The sequence below is a fragment of the Coturnix japonica genome, chromosome 4 (genome assembly GCF_001577835.2).
Source record: "Coturnix japonica isolate 7356 chromosome 4, Coturnix japonica 2.1, whole genome shotgun sequence".
NCBI lineage: Eukaryota > Metazoa > Chordata > Aves > Galliformes > Phasianidae > Coturnix > Coturnix japonica.
The window spans coordinates 62,276,239-62,288,636 of record NC_029519.1 but is presented as its reverse complement, the minus strand read 5'-3'; the positions used below and the strand labels follow the sequence as shown (position 1 = coordinate 62,288,636).

At 40.4% G+C, this 12,398-nt stretch overlaps 1 protein-coding gene across 3 annotated transcripts; it reads left to right on the top strand.

Annotated features, from left to right (window-relative positions):
- The first annotated feature begins 3,703 nt into the window (after positions 1–3,703).
- On the top strand, positions 3,704–9,920 carry CHRNA9 (cholinergic receptor nicotinic alpha 9 subunit). Of its 3 annotated transcripts, none has more exons than XM_015862463.2 (5): positions 3,704–3,947; positions 5,058–5,197; positions 5,981–6,135; positions 6,743–7,275; positions 7,712–9,920. In XM_015862463.2, the coding sequence occupies exons 1-5, from the start codon at positions 3,878–3,880 to the stop codon at positions 8,260–8,262; spliced, it is 1,449 nt and encodes a 482-aa protein (XP_015717949.1). In that variant the 5' UTR covers positions 3,704–3,877; the 3' UTR covers positions 8,263–9,920. The 3 variants fall into 3 exon arrangements, with proteins under 3 accessions (XP_015717949.1, XP_015717948.1, XP_015717950.1); XM_015862462.2 differs by having other exon boundaries at positions 5,052–5,197; XM_015862464.1 differs by lacking the exon at positions 3,704–3,947 and adding an exon at positions 3,963–4,435 and having other exon boundaries at positions 5,052–5,197.
- The last annotated feature ends 2,478 nt before the right edge of the window (positions 9,921–12,398 follow it).

The following is a 12,398-nucleotide window of genomic DNA, read 5'->3' as shown; positions in this document are numbered from 1 at the left end:
CCTGTCTTTTGTGCGCATGACAGAAGAAGAAAATATGAATGAGTGTGCTGGTTTCAGGTGTTAAGGGGTTTTTGGAGAGAAGGAAGGAAGAGGCAGTAGGTGGGTGAGAAAATGGGGCTGAGAGAAACATGCTGCATTTAAGTGGAGTGCTGTATTCTGCTCCCCTTGGGCAGGCACAGCCAGGATATTCTGCTGGCAAGACAAGCTGTTGTTTCTTCTTAGAATACCCAGTCTTAATAGAAGAGAAGTTTGACTCTGAAGAGATAGTGTGCTGCTTGACCCTATCACAAGATAATATTCTGTAGCAAGTGCTGAGGAGAATGTGTACACAACAGCTTCTGGGTAGAAAAATTGGCAGGAAGGCAAGTAGAAGCAGACTGTGAGACACTTCTTACAAACTGTGCTTAGAAACCAATCTGTTCTTCTTTATTGTTCTCTGATGAAGGAATGGGATATAAATGGTACAGACGGCCTTGAGGCCTGTGATAATACAGTATCTGTAGCTTTTCCAGTTGGAGGCTTAAAAACTCTTCTTGCTTATCATGCAAGAAAGGATGAGAATATGTTTTAAAAAAGAGAAGGACAAAAACCCTAAAGACATACGTGTCAAAACCTAAGCCTCAGGGATAATTTATTATTATAGGCAGAAAAGATTTTACAATTTGTTGTTTCAATTAAAAAGTGTTTTTAAACTTTCCTGCTTTGTTTGTAGTTTGTCCAAGATAAAAACTTCCAGATTCTAGATATTTAATGTGAGAAATGCTCCTCCTCACCTTCAGTCTTTCCATTAAGTGTAAGCCAAGTTAAACTTACCTTGCATGCTGTTACGCTGCATTCGTATTTTGCATGTTTCTACTCTGCAGCTCATGTGTTTGCCTAGAACAGCAAAGTTGCTTGTCATGAGAGTATCATACAGGCTCAGTGCACTGTGGAATGAATGGCACAACGTTGTCCCATCGAACATGAATGCACGCATAATGTCAGAATGTGTACTGGCTATAAACAGAACAGGGCAAAGTCAAGTGTTTGAATGAAACCATAACAAAATGGGGCTGGATATTGTGCCTTAACTTCTCTATGCATCACCAGGAGCTGTCAGTGCTCTAAATATGGTTTCATATTGTGACAGTTGTTGACAGTGATTTATATTTGCTTCCTCAAGACCTTGCTGTGATTAACCTCATGGATGTAATTTGGGCAGATCCAGAGCTACAGTTAGCCATTAAACAGTTCTTTCTGCTTACCTTTTTTGAAAGAGTATCTTGTCTTTGCTCATCTTGTACTAAAGGAAAGGTAAATAATCAGCAAAACTAATCCAAGTATATTAAAAAGTGATGGTATTATAAACAAGACAAACAAAAATCATCTTGAATGTCTGGGTAAACTGGTGGGCTGGCTAACAGGGCCATCTGCTGGTAGATGCACTCTAGCAAGATGACTCGTTTCCAGTGAGTAGTAAAGTTTAGGTTTAGGAGAAGTTAATGACTTGAATGTAACTTGCAAACACCTGTGACTTGGAAATTATCTCAGTGATCTGCTTTGTACTTATATTAATTTCTGGCTTCATAGAAGAACATGTTGCTGTATAAACAGAACTGTTTGACAATACATTTAAACTCTGTTCAATTGTTAAATGGGATGTTTCATCTGGGAGTAGTATTATTATGGATTAAGCCACAGCTTAAAACTATATTCCAAGGAAGCGTGAGTGTTTAGATGAATCTCTCAGATCATTAAGTAACAGATCTTAATACCCATCATTCATGCAGATGTCTGCTTTAAGGATGTTTGGTTTAAAATCACAAATCTGATTTATTGGGGAAAAAAACTAGAGGAGACAAATGGTCTGGCATACTAAGAATGTTGAAGTTCTCGAGTCTTTAATACTGAAAAGGCTTTTGGATGCATTTAATGCTTTTTGTTAGTAATGTGTAGTTAATGCAGTAGCTCAAGCATCACAAGCGTTTCTTGTTTCAGTAGTGTGCTCTCACAGCCTAGAAGGTTGTGGATTGGATGCTGGGTTGCGTCAGAAGAGGAGGGGGCTGGCGGAGCAAAGGAGGTGACTGTCCCCCTCTGCTATGCCCTCACTGAGGCCTCAGCTGGAGTATTGCATCCAGGCCTGGGGACATCCACAAGAAAGACATGGAGCTGTTAGTGTGGGCTCAGAGGAGGGGCCATGAAAGTAATGCCTCTTATTTATTTCATGGAAAATACAGTAGATACAAAGAGCACAATAACACTATTTGGAGCACTTTCTGAACTATAAAGCACTATTTTTCAACCCAGTCACCACCAGCAGCCATGCATTTTTGCAAGTGATGAACAAGAGTCATGTGCCATGCTCATAAAAACCTGCGAGGTTGTCTGGAACATGGCTTGCCTTTCATGTTGTTCATATCACTGCTGTAGTGCACCATTGTCTGGTCTCTGTAAATGTTCAACAAGCATGGAAGGGTGTCAAAGGGTACTATTATTTTCTTTGCATGGAGGAATTCAGCGACACCCTTTGCTTCATATTCACTTCTGCGTCAGTTGCCATTTCGTCAGAGTGCCTCTCTGCTGCCATTTGCCACACAGCAACTAAAAGTAACAGAATGTCGGTGGGAAGGTTGAACCTCTGCTGCCATATCACCACCATCCACCTCAGGTGGTATTATTTTTAGAGCAGACCTTATAATGTTATAAAGTAGCATGGTTCGTTAATACATGGGTTATATGCTAATTACAGCATCAGTCTGCACAACTCAATGGGTCTGTATTCCTTGTGTAACTGTGCATAAGATCATCTCCAGCCTGTGGCAAAGAAATATGATTCTTGGTTCTAGCAGTGCAGAGTGACCTCCCAGCAATTGTTGCCTCTGTTATCAATTGTTCTTGGTGTAGTTACATCTCCTCCCCATGGCATCCCTTTGGTAGGTGAAAGCTGTTTTGTCAGTATACAATTAGGTAGGTTGTGGTTTTTGCTGTGTGATGTGTTGGATGTCTAGGTGTAAACACCAATGAAATATTGAGGAGGATATTATCCCCATGCAATGCTACAAGCTTGTAGTAGAGTGGATGGAAAGCTGTGTGGAGGAAAAGGATCTGGGGGTGTTGGTTGATGCTCAACTGAATGTGGGCCAGCAGAGTGCCCAGGTGGCCTGCAGCATCCTTGGCTTGTATCAGAAATAGCGTAGCCAACAGGAGGTGATTGTCCCCCTGTACTCAGCTCTGGTGAGGCTGCAACTTGAATACTGTGTTCAGTTTTGGGCTCCTCACTACGAGAAAGACATTGAAGCCCTGGAGCACGTTCAGAGAAAGGCAAGGAAGCTGATGAGAGGTCTGGAGCACAAGCCTTATGGGAAGTGGCTGAGGGAAGCGGGATTGTTTGGTCTGGAGCAGAGGAGGCTCAGGGCAGACATTATTGCCCTCTACAGCTGCCTGAGACTGGCAAGGTGGGGATCAGCCTCTTCTCCTATGTAACTAATGTGTAACAGGACTAGAGGGAATGGCCTCAAGTTGTACCAGTATAAGGCCAGTAAATCTTGACTCACTGGAGAAATGAAAAGTGTCTGATCTGTGCAGAAACATAATCTTATGTTTGTAGGGAGTAAAGCAATGGAATACAGTTTTCCTACTGATATCCCATCCGTTTGTTGTCTTGCACAGTGTTAGCTTCAAGGAGGCAGCTCTCAGGTTACGGAGAGAGGGAGGGTTCTGCAGAGCCCCAGGCATTGCAGGATCAGAGGCCATCGCTCCAGGACACTGACAGCTGCAAGAGGACTGAGTTGCTTCTAGCTGTACTTCAGTGCCACAGTAACTCATCTTTTGATACCGTTTTGGATGGTGATAAAAATTGTCATGCTTCTGGGTGAACAGTTTTATTTAAGGTCCAGAAATGAAGAGAAATAACCTGTCATCCTTTTATGTCTCTCTCTGGTTGCTGTTCACAGCCATGATGCTTCAAGGTGAGAAAACACTTCTTGGTAGCTAAATATTGCATTGAGGTTTATTCTACTCATCTAGGAGATGGAATTCTGATGTGTCGTATTTGGCTGAGCTCTAGAAGCCCCCTTCATCTGTGTGGTTTTTTGGTGTTTATTTTTGGTCTCACTGATGTATCGACAAAATGAAGGATTGTGTATAATCAGATCTAAACGCTCCTTATGAAGCTTTTGTTAAGATTTCTTTTTAATCAAGTAGTTTTCCTTTGAACTCTGGTTAGCCCAGGAAGTGGCTGTGAGTCACCAAAGAGCAGTGCGTTCCAGAACGCTTGCTTCCTACCTTCTGCCAGCTGGCATTGGTACAAGCCTTGTGAATGTCACTGTCCTTGTCCTTTGCTTCCAAAAAATGCATGAATCTAAAGATAGAGGCCCTGTCTTGTGAAACTGTGATGCGTAAAGTATTACAGAACTGTTCAGTGTTTAAGACATGAAGTTTTAGTGCATTATCCGTGGTAAGCAGATAGTAAGAAACAGCTCTAAATATATGTTCTGGGAAATGTGTTGGTCCAAGGATGTGTTTGTGTTTTGTGTAATTGTTAAACTGTGAAGAAAAGCAGCTTGGAACATTTCCAAGTGCTTCTTTAAAAAAGAAAAAAAGGTGTGTGTGTGTGGGAAAGTAAATTCTAAAAGAATCATGAATCCATCAGGGCTGTGTTTAGGGAGATGTCACAAGTTATTAGCTTGGGAGCAGGTTTGACTTCGGGCTTTGCTTGTAATTTTAGCTTGGTATATGTGTGTAAGTCAGTAATCTCCATGACTATGAAAGAGAGGAGTGAGATAAACATGATATTTACTTTCAAAAATGGCAAGGATCTCTGGATACGGAGATTTTTTTTTTTTTTTTTTTCAAGTAGGTGTGGAAAGCTGGGGCTAGCTGTTCATTTACTACAGGTGAATGCTGTGTTTATTTGAATAACTTTATCAAGTTTGCTCTGTTTCTGCACTAAATTATAGTCTACAGTATGTGAATGATAAATATAGCAAATACTATCTGAAGCTATTGGAAGGGGATGGCTTCTGATATTGCTCAGTGCTTAATCTGATATACTAAAGAAATCTATTATCTAGCTGTAGAATCAGCCAAAGGGAAATATGCTCAGATGCTGTTCAATGAACTGTTTGAAGACTACTCAAATGCTCTAAGACCAGTGGAAGACACAGATAAAGTGCTGAATGTTACCCTTCAGATAACATTGTCCCAAATTAAAGACATGGTGAGTAAAAATACAATTCTATTTTTCTACAAATGTGCAGGAGTGTACCAACCGCTAACTCGTTTGAAGTAGGAAAGCAGATTGCATATTGCTGTGACGGCTTCAGTAATGATTCCTCACAAGGGTCATGTTCTGCAGTTCTTAATAGAGTCTTATCTGATTGCAATTGTACAACTTCCATTATGTGTCTACAAACTTACAGCTGCTGAATTGTTAAGGCTTTTTTTTTTGTATTATCAGTTAAGTGTTTGTATTGCAGCTTATGGGCAACTTTGGTACTAAATAGAAAGAGGGAATGGTTTTTCTAAGAAGCAATTAATTTCTCCTTAAACCCGCCTATTTTAGCTTCCAGTAACTTCTTATAAACTTGGTTCAGACAGATACCTTCTAAGGCAAAAGAATATTTGTCTGGAAGGGAAAAGGAAAATCACTCCTGACTTGTGAATTACAACTTCAAGACCTCAAGCTTTCAGAGAGTGTTAAGCTAGATCTGTTGTTATTCTGACCCTGGAAAAAGGAACTTTTTAGAGATATAAGAACCTTAGGTAACTGTATTTAAAACCAGGGAGGGTGCAGGGGGATGAATCCTCCTTTTGAGAGGAAGGTTTGAACAAGAGAAGGATTGAGTAGAGAAGCTCCCCATAGACTGTATGTGTGTACCTGTGTAGGAAGTGCTGTGACCTGCTTTGGGCACTATTTCAAAGCTGTACAACAAATGCTGTCAGCATCTAGAATGTGCTTTTTTCACCTTCAGCAAGAAATATTTTTGTATTTTCTGCGCAGGATGAAAGGAACCAAATTTTGACAGCTTACTTATGGATTCGACAAAGCTGGTATGATGCATACCTCAAATGGGATAAGGAGAAATACGATGGATTGGATTCTATCAGAATTCCAAGCAATTTGGTCTGGAGGCCAGATATTGTACTCTACAACAAGTGAGTGAGTGGCTGTAAGGAAGGGGGTATAAGGAGAAATGACTCATGGAGCCTGAACTTCATTTTACCTTAGCAGGGAATATGTTTGTTGTCCTAATATTTATTATCCCTAAAGCCATAGATAAGATAGTCTGACAATTGATCCAGCTACACAGCAGAGCTGTTGTAAATTTCTTGGTTGAACTGAGTTTTGAACACTGTCAGTCTTAAATGCTTTCTGCAGATGCTGCTGAAGAGCTCTGGAAGTTGGTGCCTACAGAAAAGTGGTATGCAAAGGCTCCATATCTTCTATGATGTCCCTTGCCAGTAATGAACAGTAGATTATGATAATTTTTGAATGAATGTGGTGCTTCACTGTGTCCTGATTGAAGAAGGCCAAGAAATACAGTATAATTTAGTCGCACTGATGTTTGGCACTAATGGGAACTGGTACTTGTAAATAATATAGTAGGTAATAAGTCTCTAGTAAAAATCAATATGAATAAATAACATGTTTTCAGAAGCACGCTTTTAATGCTGTGAAGCCAGGATCCTCCCTCCAGGTCTCCCCAACCCATGCACTAATTTGCCACGTATCAGCCCTGACTGTTGCTTTTCTGTCTTTTAGGGCTGATGATGACTTTTCAGAGCCTGTGAATACTAATGTTGTGTTGAGATATGATGGAAAAATCACTTGGGATGCACCTGCTATCACAAAAAGCTCATGTGTGGTGGATGTATCTTATTTTCCTTTTGACAGCCAGCAGTGCAACCTTACATTTGGTTCCTGGACCTATAATGGTAATCAGGTAGACATCATCAATACTCTTGATAGTGGTGACCTTTCTGACTTTGTAGAAGACGTGGAATGGGAGATTCATGGCATGCCAGCGGTTAAGAATGTAATCACTTACGGCTGTTGCTCTGAGCCTTATCCAGACGTAACATTCACGCTGATTTTGAAAAGGAAGTCATCTTTCTACATATTTAATCTTCTGCTTCCTTGCATTTTGATCTCTTTCCTCGCTCCACTGGGATTCTATCTCCCCGCAGACTCTGGAGAGAAAGTGTCTCTAGGTGTTACAGTTCTCCTTGCTCTGACTGTGTTCCAGCTGATGGTTGCGGAGATTATGCCTCCCTCTGAAAACGTACCTTTGATAGGTGAGCTTTATATGCTTTGTCCTTAAACATGGCATGTTGAAATCAGGGCTGTATGTCAGACTGTGTGTCATTTATGGCTTTTGGGAAGATAGATGTTGCTGCATTTGTTTAAAAAATACAACAGAAAAACTAGCAAAATGCTTGAATCATGCATGGTATTTGTACAGTTAAACTGAAGCTCTTTACATTTACTTTGTATGTATTTTTATTTGTGCTAACTTTATAATCTGAATTAACTCCCACTCACATTATGACTTGCTGTATTTGAGTACCTCCCTTACCTGTCTATCACTCTAAGCAGACAGGACATACCCTTGGTCTGCTTTCTCACACTGTCCCTCACTCTCCTTTCCAGCCCCTTTGTCACACTGCTGTTTATGCACTGAATCTTTAAGTATGGATAGCAACTTTAATATAGTTTTATTTTGTGTTCCAGGCAAGTATTACATAGCAACTATGACCATGATCACAGCCTCCACTGCTCTGACAATCATTATAATGAACGTCCATCACTGTGGCTCAGAAGCAAAGCCTGTTCCACAGTGGGCCAGAGTGGTAATCTTGGACTATATGTCAAAAATTTTCTTTGTTTATGATGTGGGTGAAAATTGTACAAGTCCACGAAGAGAGAAGGAACAAGAACGCGGGTTAGAGGGTGGTGATGTGTGTCGGGGGGGAGACAGAAAGAGTCACCTTTCCAATAGAAATGATGACGGTGGTCTTAAGGAAAATCTGAATGGAAATTTGAATAAAAGCTTTGGAGTTCATGGTGAAAACGTTAGGGAGAATGTTAACTGCTGTTCCTGTTACAAAATGCTGATTAAAAACATTGAGTATATTGCTAATTGTATTCGAGACCATAAAGCAAACCGGGCCAAAGGAATCGAGTGGAAAAAAGTGGCAAAGGTGATGGACAGGTTTTTCATGTGGATTTTTTTTATCATGGTGTTTTTTATGAGCGTGCTTATCATTGGGAAAGCAGGTTAGCTGCAGATGAACATGTTGTGTAGGTATGAATGTACTGAGTTAGCTCCTTCCAGTGGAGCTGTGGGATAGGTGTGCTTCTGAGGTCTTTGTGTCTTCCATTCTGTAACAATAAATTATTTCAGTAGCCTGTGAAGCATGTTGAGATGTTGCTCAACTGAGGGCTTTACCAGTGACTTCATCCCTATTAATAAGGGAGTGCAGCCCAGATGAGGCTGCTTGTATAAGCAGTCTGTGTTCTGTCTTGATGAATGGTGGCCATGACTGCAGGCTGATCAGGTGGAGCACTGCAGTGAAGGAGCAGACAGCCTATCAGGGTGCACTGTATTCAGAGGGTTGCATCTCTGCACCTTGAAACTTAGCTGACCTTTTCTCTCTGCCAGAACAAAGTTGGGGTATTTGCAAGTTCATGGTGATTCCTGGAATTTATCCTTATGTGGCATTGCCTTTTTTTTTTTTTTTTTCCTGTGTGTTTTTTTTTTTTAAACCCTTATTTAGCTCATTTTCCTAGCTTAGCTTTTTTGTTTTTAAATTTCATAGCTTTTTTTTTTCTGGTCACTGCTTATATGAGCTCGTAGCTCCACTTGTCTCTCTGCTCTTTGGTGTGCCTTTTGCTTCTGATACCATTTGGATTACCAAATATGATGATTATCTTGGTTTTCTTTTTAAGCATTTTCTGCTGCTAAATATTTGTTCTGACAGATCCAGTCAGCCAGATTGCCAGGACTTCTTCCATGGCAGGTCATGGGGCCTCTCTTCCATTCCCTTCTTCCTGAGTTTAATACTAAGAAGGGATTCTTCTATCCGCCCTGGATATTTCATGCCCTGGATGTTTATGCAAGATGGGCTTTTAACTGTTATTTATGTGGCTGCTGAAACAGGCTGTGACTGTTTTGTCTCTGGTCATTTTACGGACTTTCACTAATGTGCACTCCATCCCCTTATGCAATTTTACATCCTCTCTAATACTTAAATTATAAGCTGTCTAGAGGAATGGCTGGGTTGCTTCATGCATTGCTTAGCACAAAAGCATGATCTTACAGCACAATCATTAATGTAGTGCCATAATCAACTCTTTGTTCAACACCTTAGTACTTAGGTGTACGTGAATGTGTTTGCTGCTGATGACACCAAAAGCCCTCTGTGTTAATTTCTGTTAACCCTCTCAGACTAACAGTGTTCTGGAAGATGTCTCGTGGTAAAGTGAGAAGCTTAATACCCTATGCTTGCCCTCAGCAAATAAATTGCTTTTACAAAGCACCCTGAACTTTGAAACCGTGATATTCTAGATGCAGTGGGAGAGGCAGAAGGACTCTGTAATGGATCCCAGTCAAAAGTTCATGTGATAAAATGAGTTTTTGTAATTGTTGCAATTAATAGGAGCACACCTGTGAAGCTGTAAGTTGAGAGTGAGGATTCAAAGTGGCAAAGTGATGCAGTTGTCATGCCCAAACTTACTGGAAGAAAGGGATTTGTAATAATAATAATTATTATGTAAACAATGCATTGAATTCTTAATGCTGGGTTTTCTTTTCTGTGGAATAATTAATGCTGTAAGTTTATCTGGAATCTCATACATAATGCAAGCTTTAAAGTCCAGGCTCTAATGTAAAGATAAACTGGGTGGGTAGCCAAGAATAAACTCAGTATGTGGAAAAAAGTCTCAAGTGTGTTCCCTATCTATTATCAGCTCCCAGTCAACTGGGGTAACTTTGAATATCTCTTTTAGAAACCAGGCTGTTTATTTTCTCTATGCAGAAGAACGGACACAGCCGTTTGCCATGGAGTTCAAGGCTTGACATTTATACTGCCTGTTCAAGGAAACTGATTTCTTCTTTGTTGTGGAAAAAAGATACTGTCCCAAAAAAAACTGGGGAGTGAAGTATTTAAAGATAAAGGTAATATATTCAGAACATGAATCTTCAGCATGGAAAACAAATGGCTGAGGGAGTGTTTGTCCAAGACTTATGGGTGGCATAAAGAAATCAAAGAGTTACTGTTCACTGTCTCTTCCAATTTTGGAACCAGGTGCATCAAATATACAATGTGTGACAGTGGAGGAGACCGGCCATAAAATGTGTGAGAAGGCTGAGAAAATCCTTGCAGTAGAATTTGTGAATGCTAAAAGATCATATGGATGTAAAGAGATGGAGGGAAAATGGAATTCAAGTCTGTGTGGGTACACCTAAATGCAGTCATAAAGTGCTGAAAACTAAATCAATATTTTTAGGGAGTCTTTACTACATGTTATTCTTTTGTGCTCTTCATCCTGTTTGTGGCATCCATTGGAGACAGCTTCAAGGTTTAGACAGACCTGTATTCTGACTAGGAATATTTTGGAAATTCAGATTAATCTTCATCTTCTCTTGTAACAATCTCAGGACTCGTTTTTGTTCTTAGTCCATAAGAGTTCAATAAAGAAATATGAATAAAGAATACAAGCAGCAGTGGTATATATAGGTAGATGTTTGTACCTGTATTATTTTTGTGAAGCTTCATCCAAAGTCCCTCAGATTCACATATTTGGACTTAATCATCTTCCAGAGTAAAACCATAATGTGTTACTGCATGGCCATGCTTCGATGACAAGGCTGAGACCAAGGGCTGTGCTGCAGCAGCTGTGTTGCCAGCTTTACAAGGCCTATCTGGCTTAAAGCTGCCTTGGGAATTTCTTGTTAAACTGTGGCAAATGCAGTTTATGTCTCTCTGTGTTCTTGTATTTATTCTGTGTGACTGTAGCTAGTGATAGTGTTGGAGCAGTTTTATCCACGAAACCAAGTGTGTTAGCAATCAGAACTTCAGGTGACATCTATAATGCTGAGTGGGGGCAGGAGTGTTTAATTCTGCCTGTCTTGGTCTGTTCCTCTTTCCTTTTTGTGTCTCATGCTTAGATTCAGTAATCTTGGAGGAAGATTAAACCTAGAGATGATGAATGACTAGGATTATAATAACAGAAAAACAACACTTTATATGCTTGTCTGAGTAAATGTGCAGACTTAACATGAAGGCATCGAGTGACTTTATATTTACTGAAGAAGGCAGTGATGCTGTAAATACTGTTTATATCTGTGAGGTCTGTGTGCTACAGAGGCTTATTTTTTGTTGTCCAATCTCTTGGCAGAGATCACATCTCCTCTGTTGTATTGAGTCATCACGGTGTTAAATGAGGAGATATACAAACTGTCTTCTGTGCTGCCTTCACTGTACTCTCTTCCATGTGTAGGACTGCAGAACTGAAGTGTGGTGGGATGTTGGGTTGCAGTACAGAAAAGTGGGGGATGCGCTTAGCAATGCTAAGAAATGTCTGTGGAAATTGCGGCCTGAGGATTCAGGCTTAACCTCCAAGTGTTATCCTGGACTGTAAATCACATATTGGTATAGAGGTAAGAGTCACACATTTCAGGAATTCGTGTGTGACATTATAAGCTATCTGTAGGTTTCACTCTCTGGTTAAGCTGGGAAGAATCCATCTATTCTCTCATTTAAAAGCTGTTGTACAAAGGAATATGTAGACTCTTGTTTTCATTCTTCAAATCTTTTCATCATCAACAGGATAAAAACCCAAAGATGGCCTGTGTTGTTTCTGTGCATCCATCTCTTTTGTACTTGCAAGCAGAGTGAATAGCTTAGAGATCAGTTAGAGAAGCAGGACAAATATACACTCCTACAAAGTGATGGTGAACTGTACAGTTTATAAGTTGCTCGTAGTGAGCAAGTCAGGTTGCAGGTACCCCAGCTCAAGCTTTCTAAATGTTTCTGAGCATTTGATTCTTATCTCTTGTCCATGGGCCACTGAAGGTCTGCAGGGTTGATGGGAATGCATTCCAACTGCTATGTTAAGCTGTACTGGTTTAACCCTTTTGGCTGCATTTGTGGGTTTGTGAGCCTGAGCTCCAGAAGCTGTTCAGTTCAGCAGCTTGGGGACCACTTGATAGCAATGGGCAGTGTACTTGTCAAGTCATTTATTATAATAATACTTCTTTGGATCTTGCAAACCATTTTAAGGTTCACATCAACTTTTGAGATCTGTTGGGATACAATGTGTTTTCAAGTTCCTTTACCACAAAGATGAGCCTTAGCCTATGCAGTGATCTTCTCATTATCCAGGTGCAGGGACTGATCTTGTAGCAGCCTGGTGG

Coding starts and splice junctions, on each gene's coding strand:
- CHRNA9 (XM_015862462.2), top strand. CDS start 3,878: ATGAAGAGAAATAACCTGTCATCCTTTTATGTCTCTCTCTGGTTGCTG. Junction 3,948..5,051: donor CACAGCCATGATGCTTCAAG/GTGAGAAAACAC, acceptor TCTATTATCTAG/CTGTAGAATCAGCCAAAGGG. Junction 7,276..7,711: donor TGAAAACGTACCTTTGATAG/GTGAGCTTTATA, acceptor TTTGTGTTCCAG/GCAAGTATTACATAGCAACT.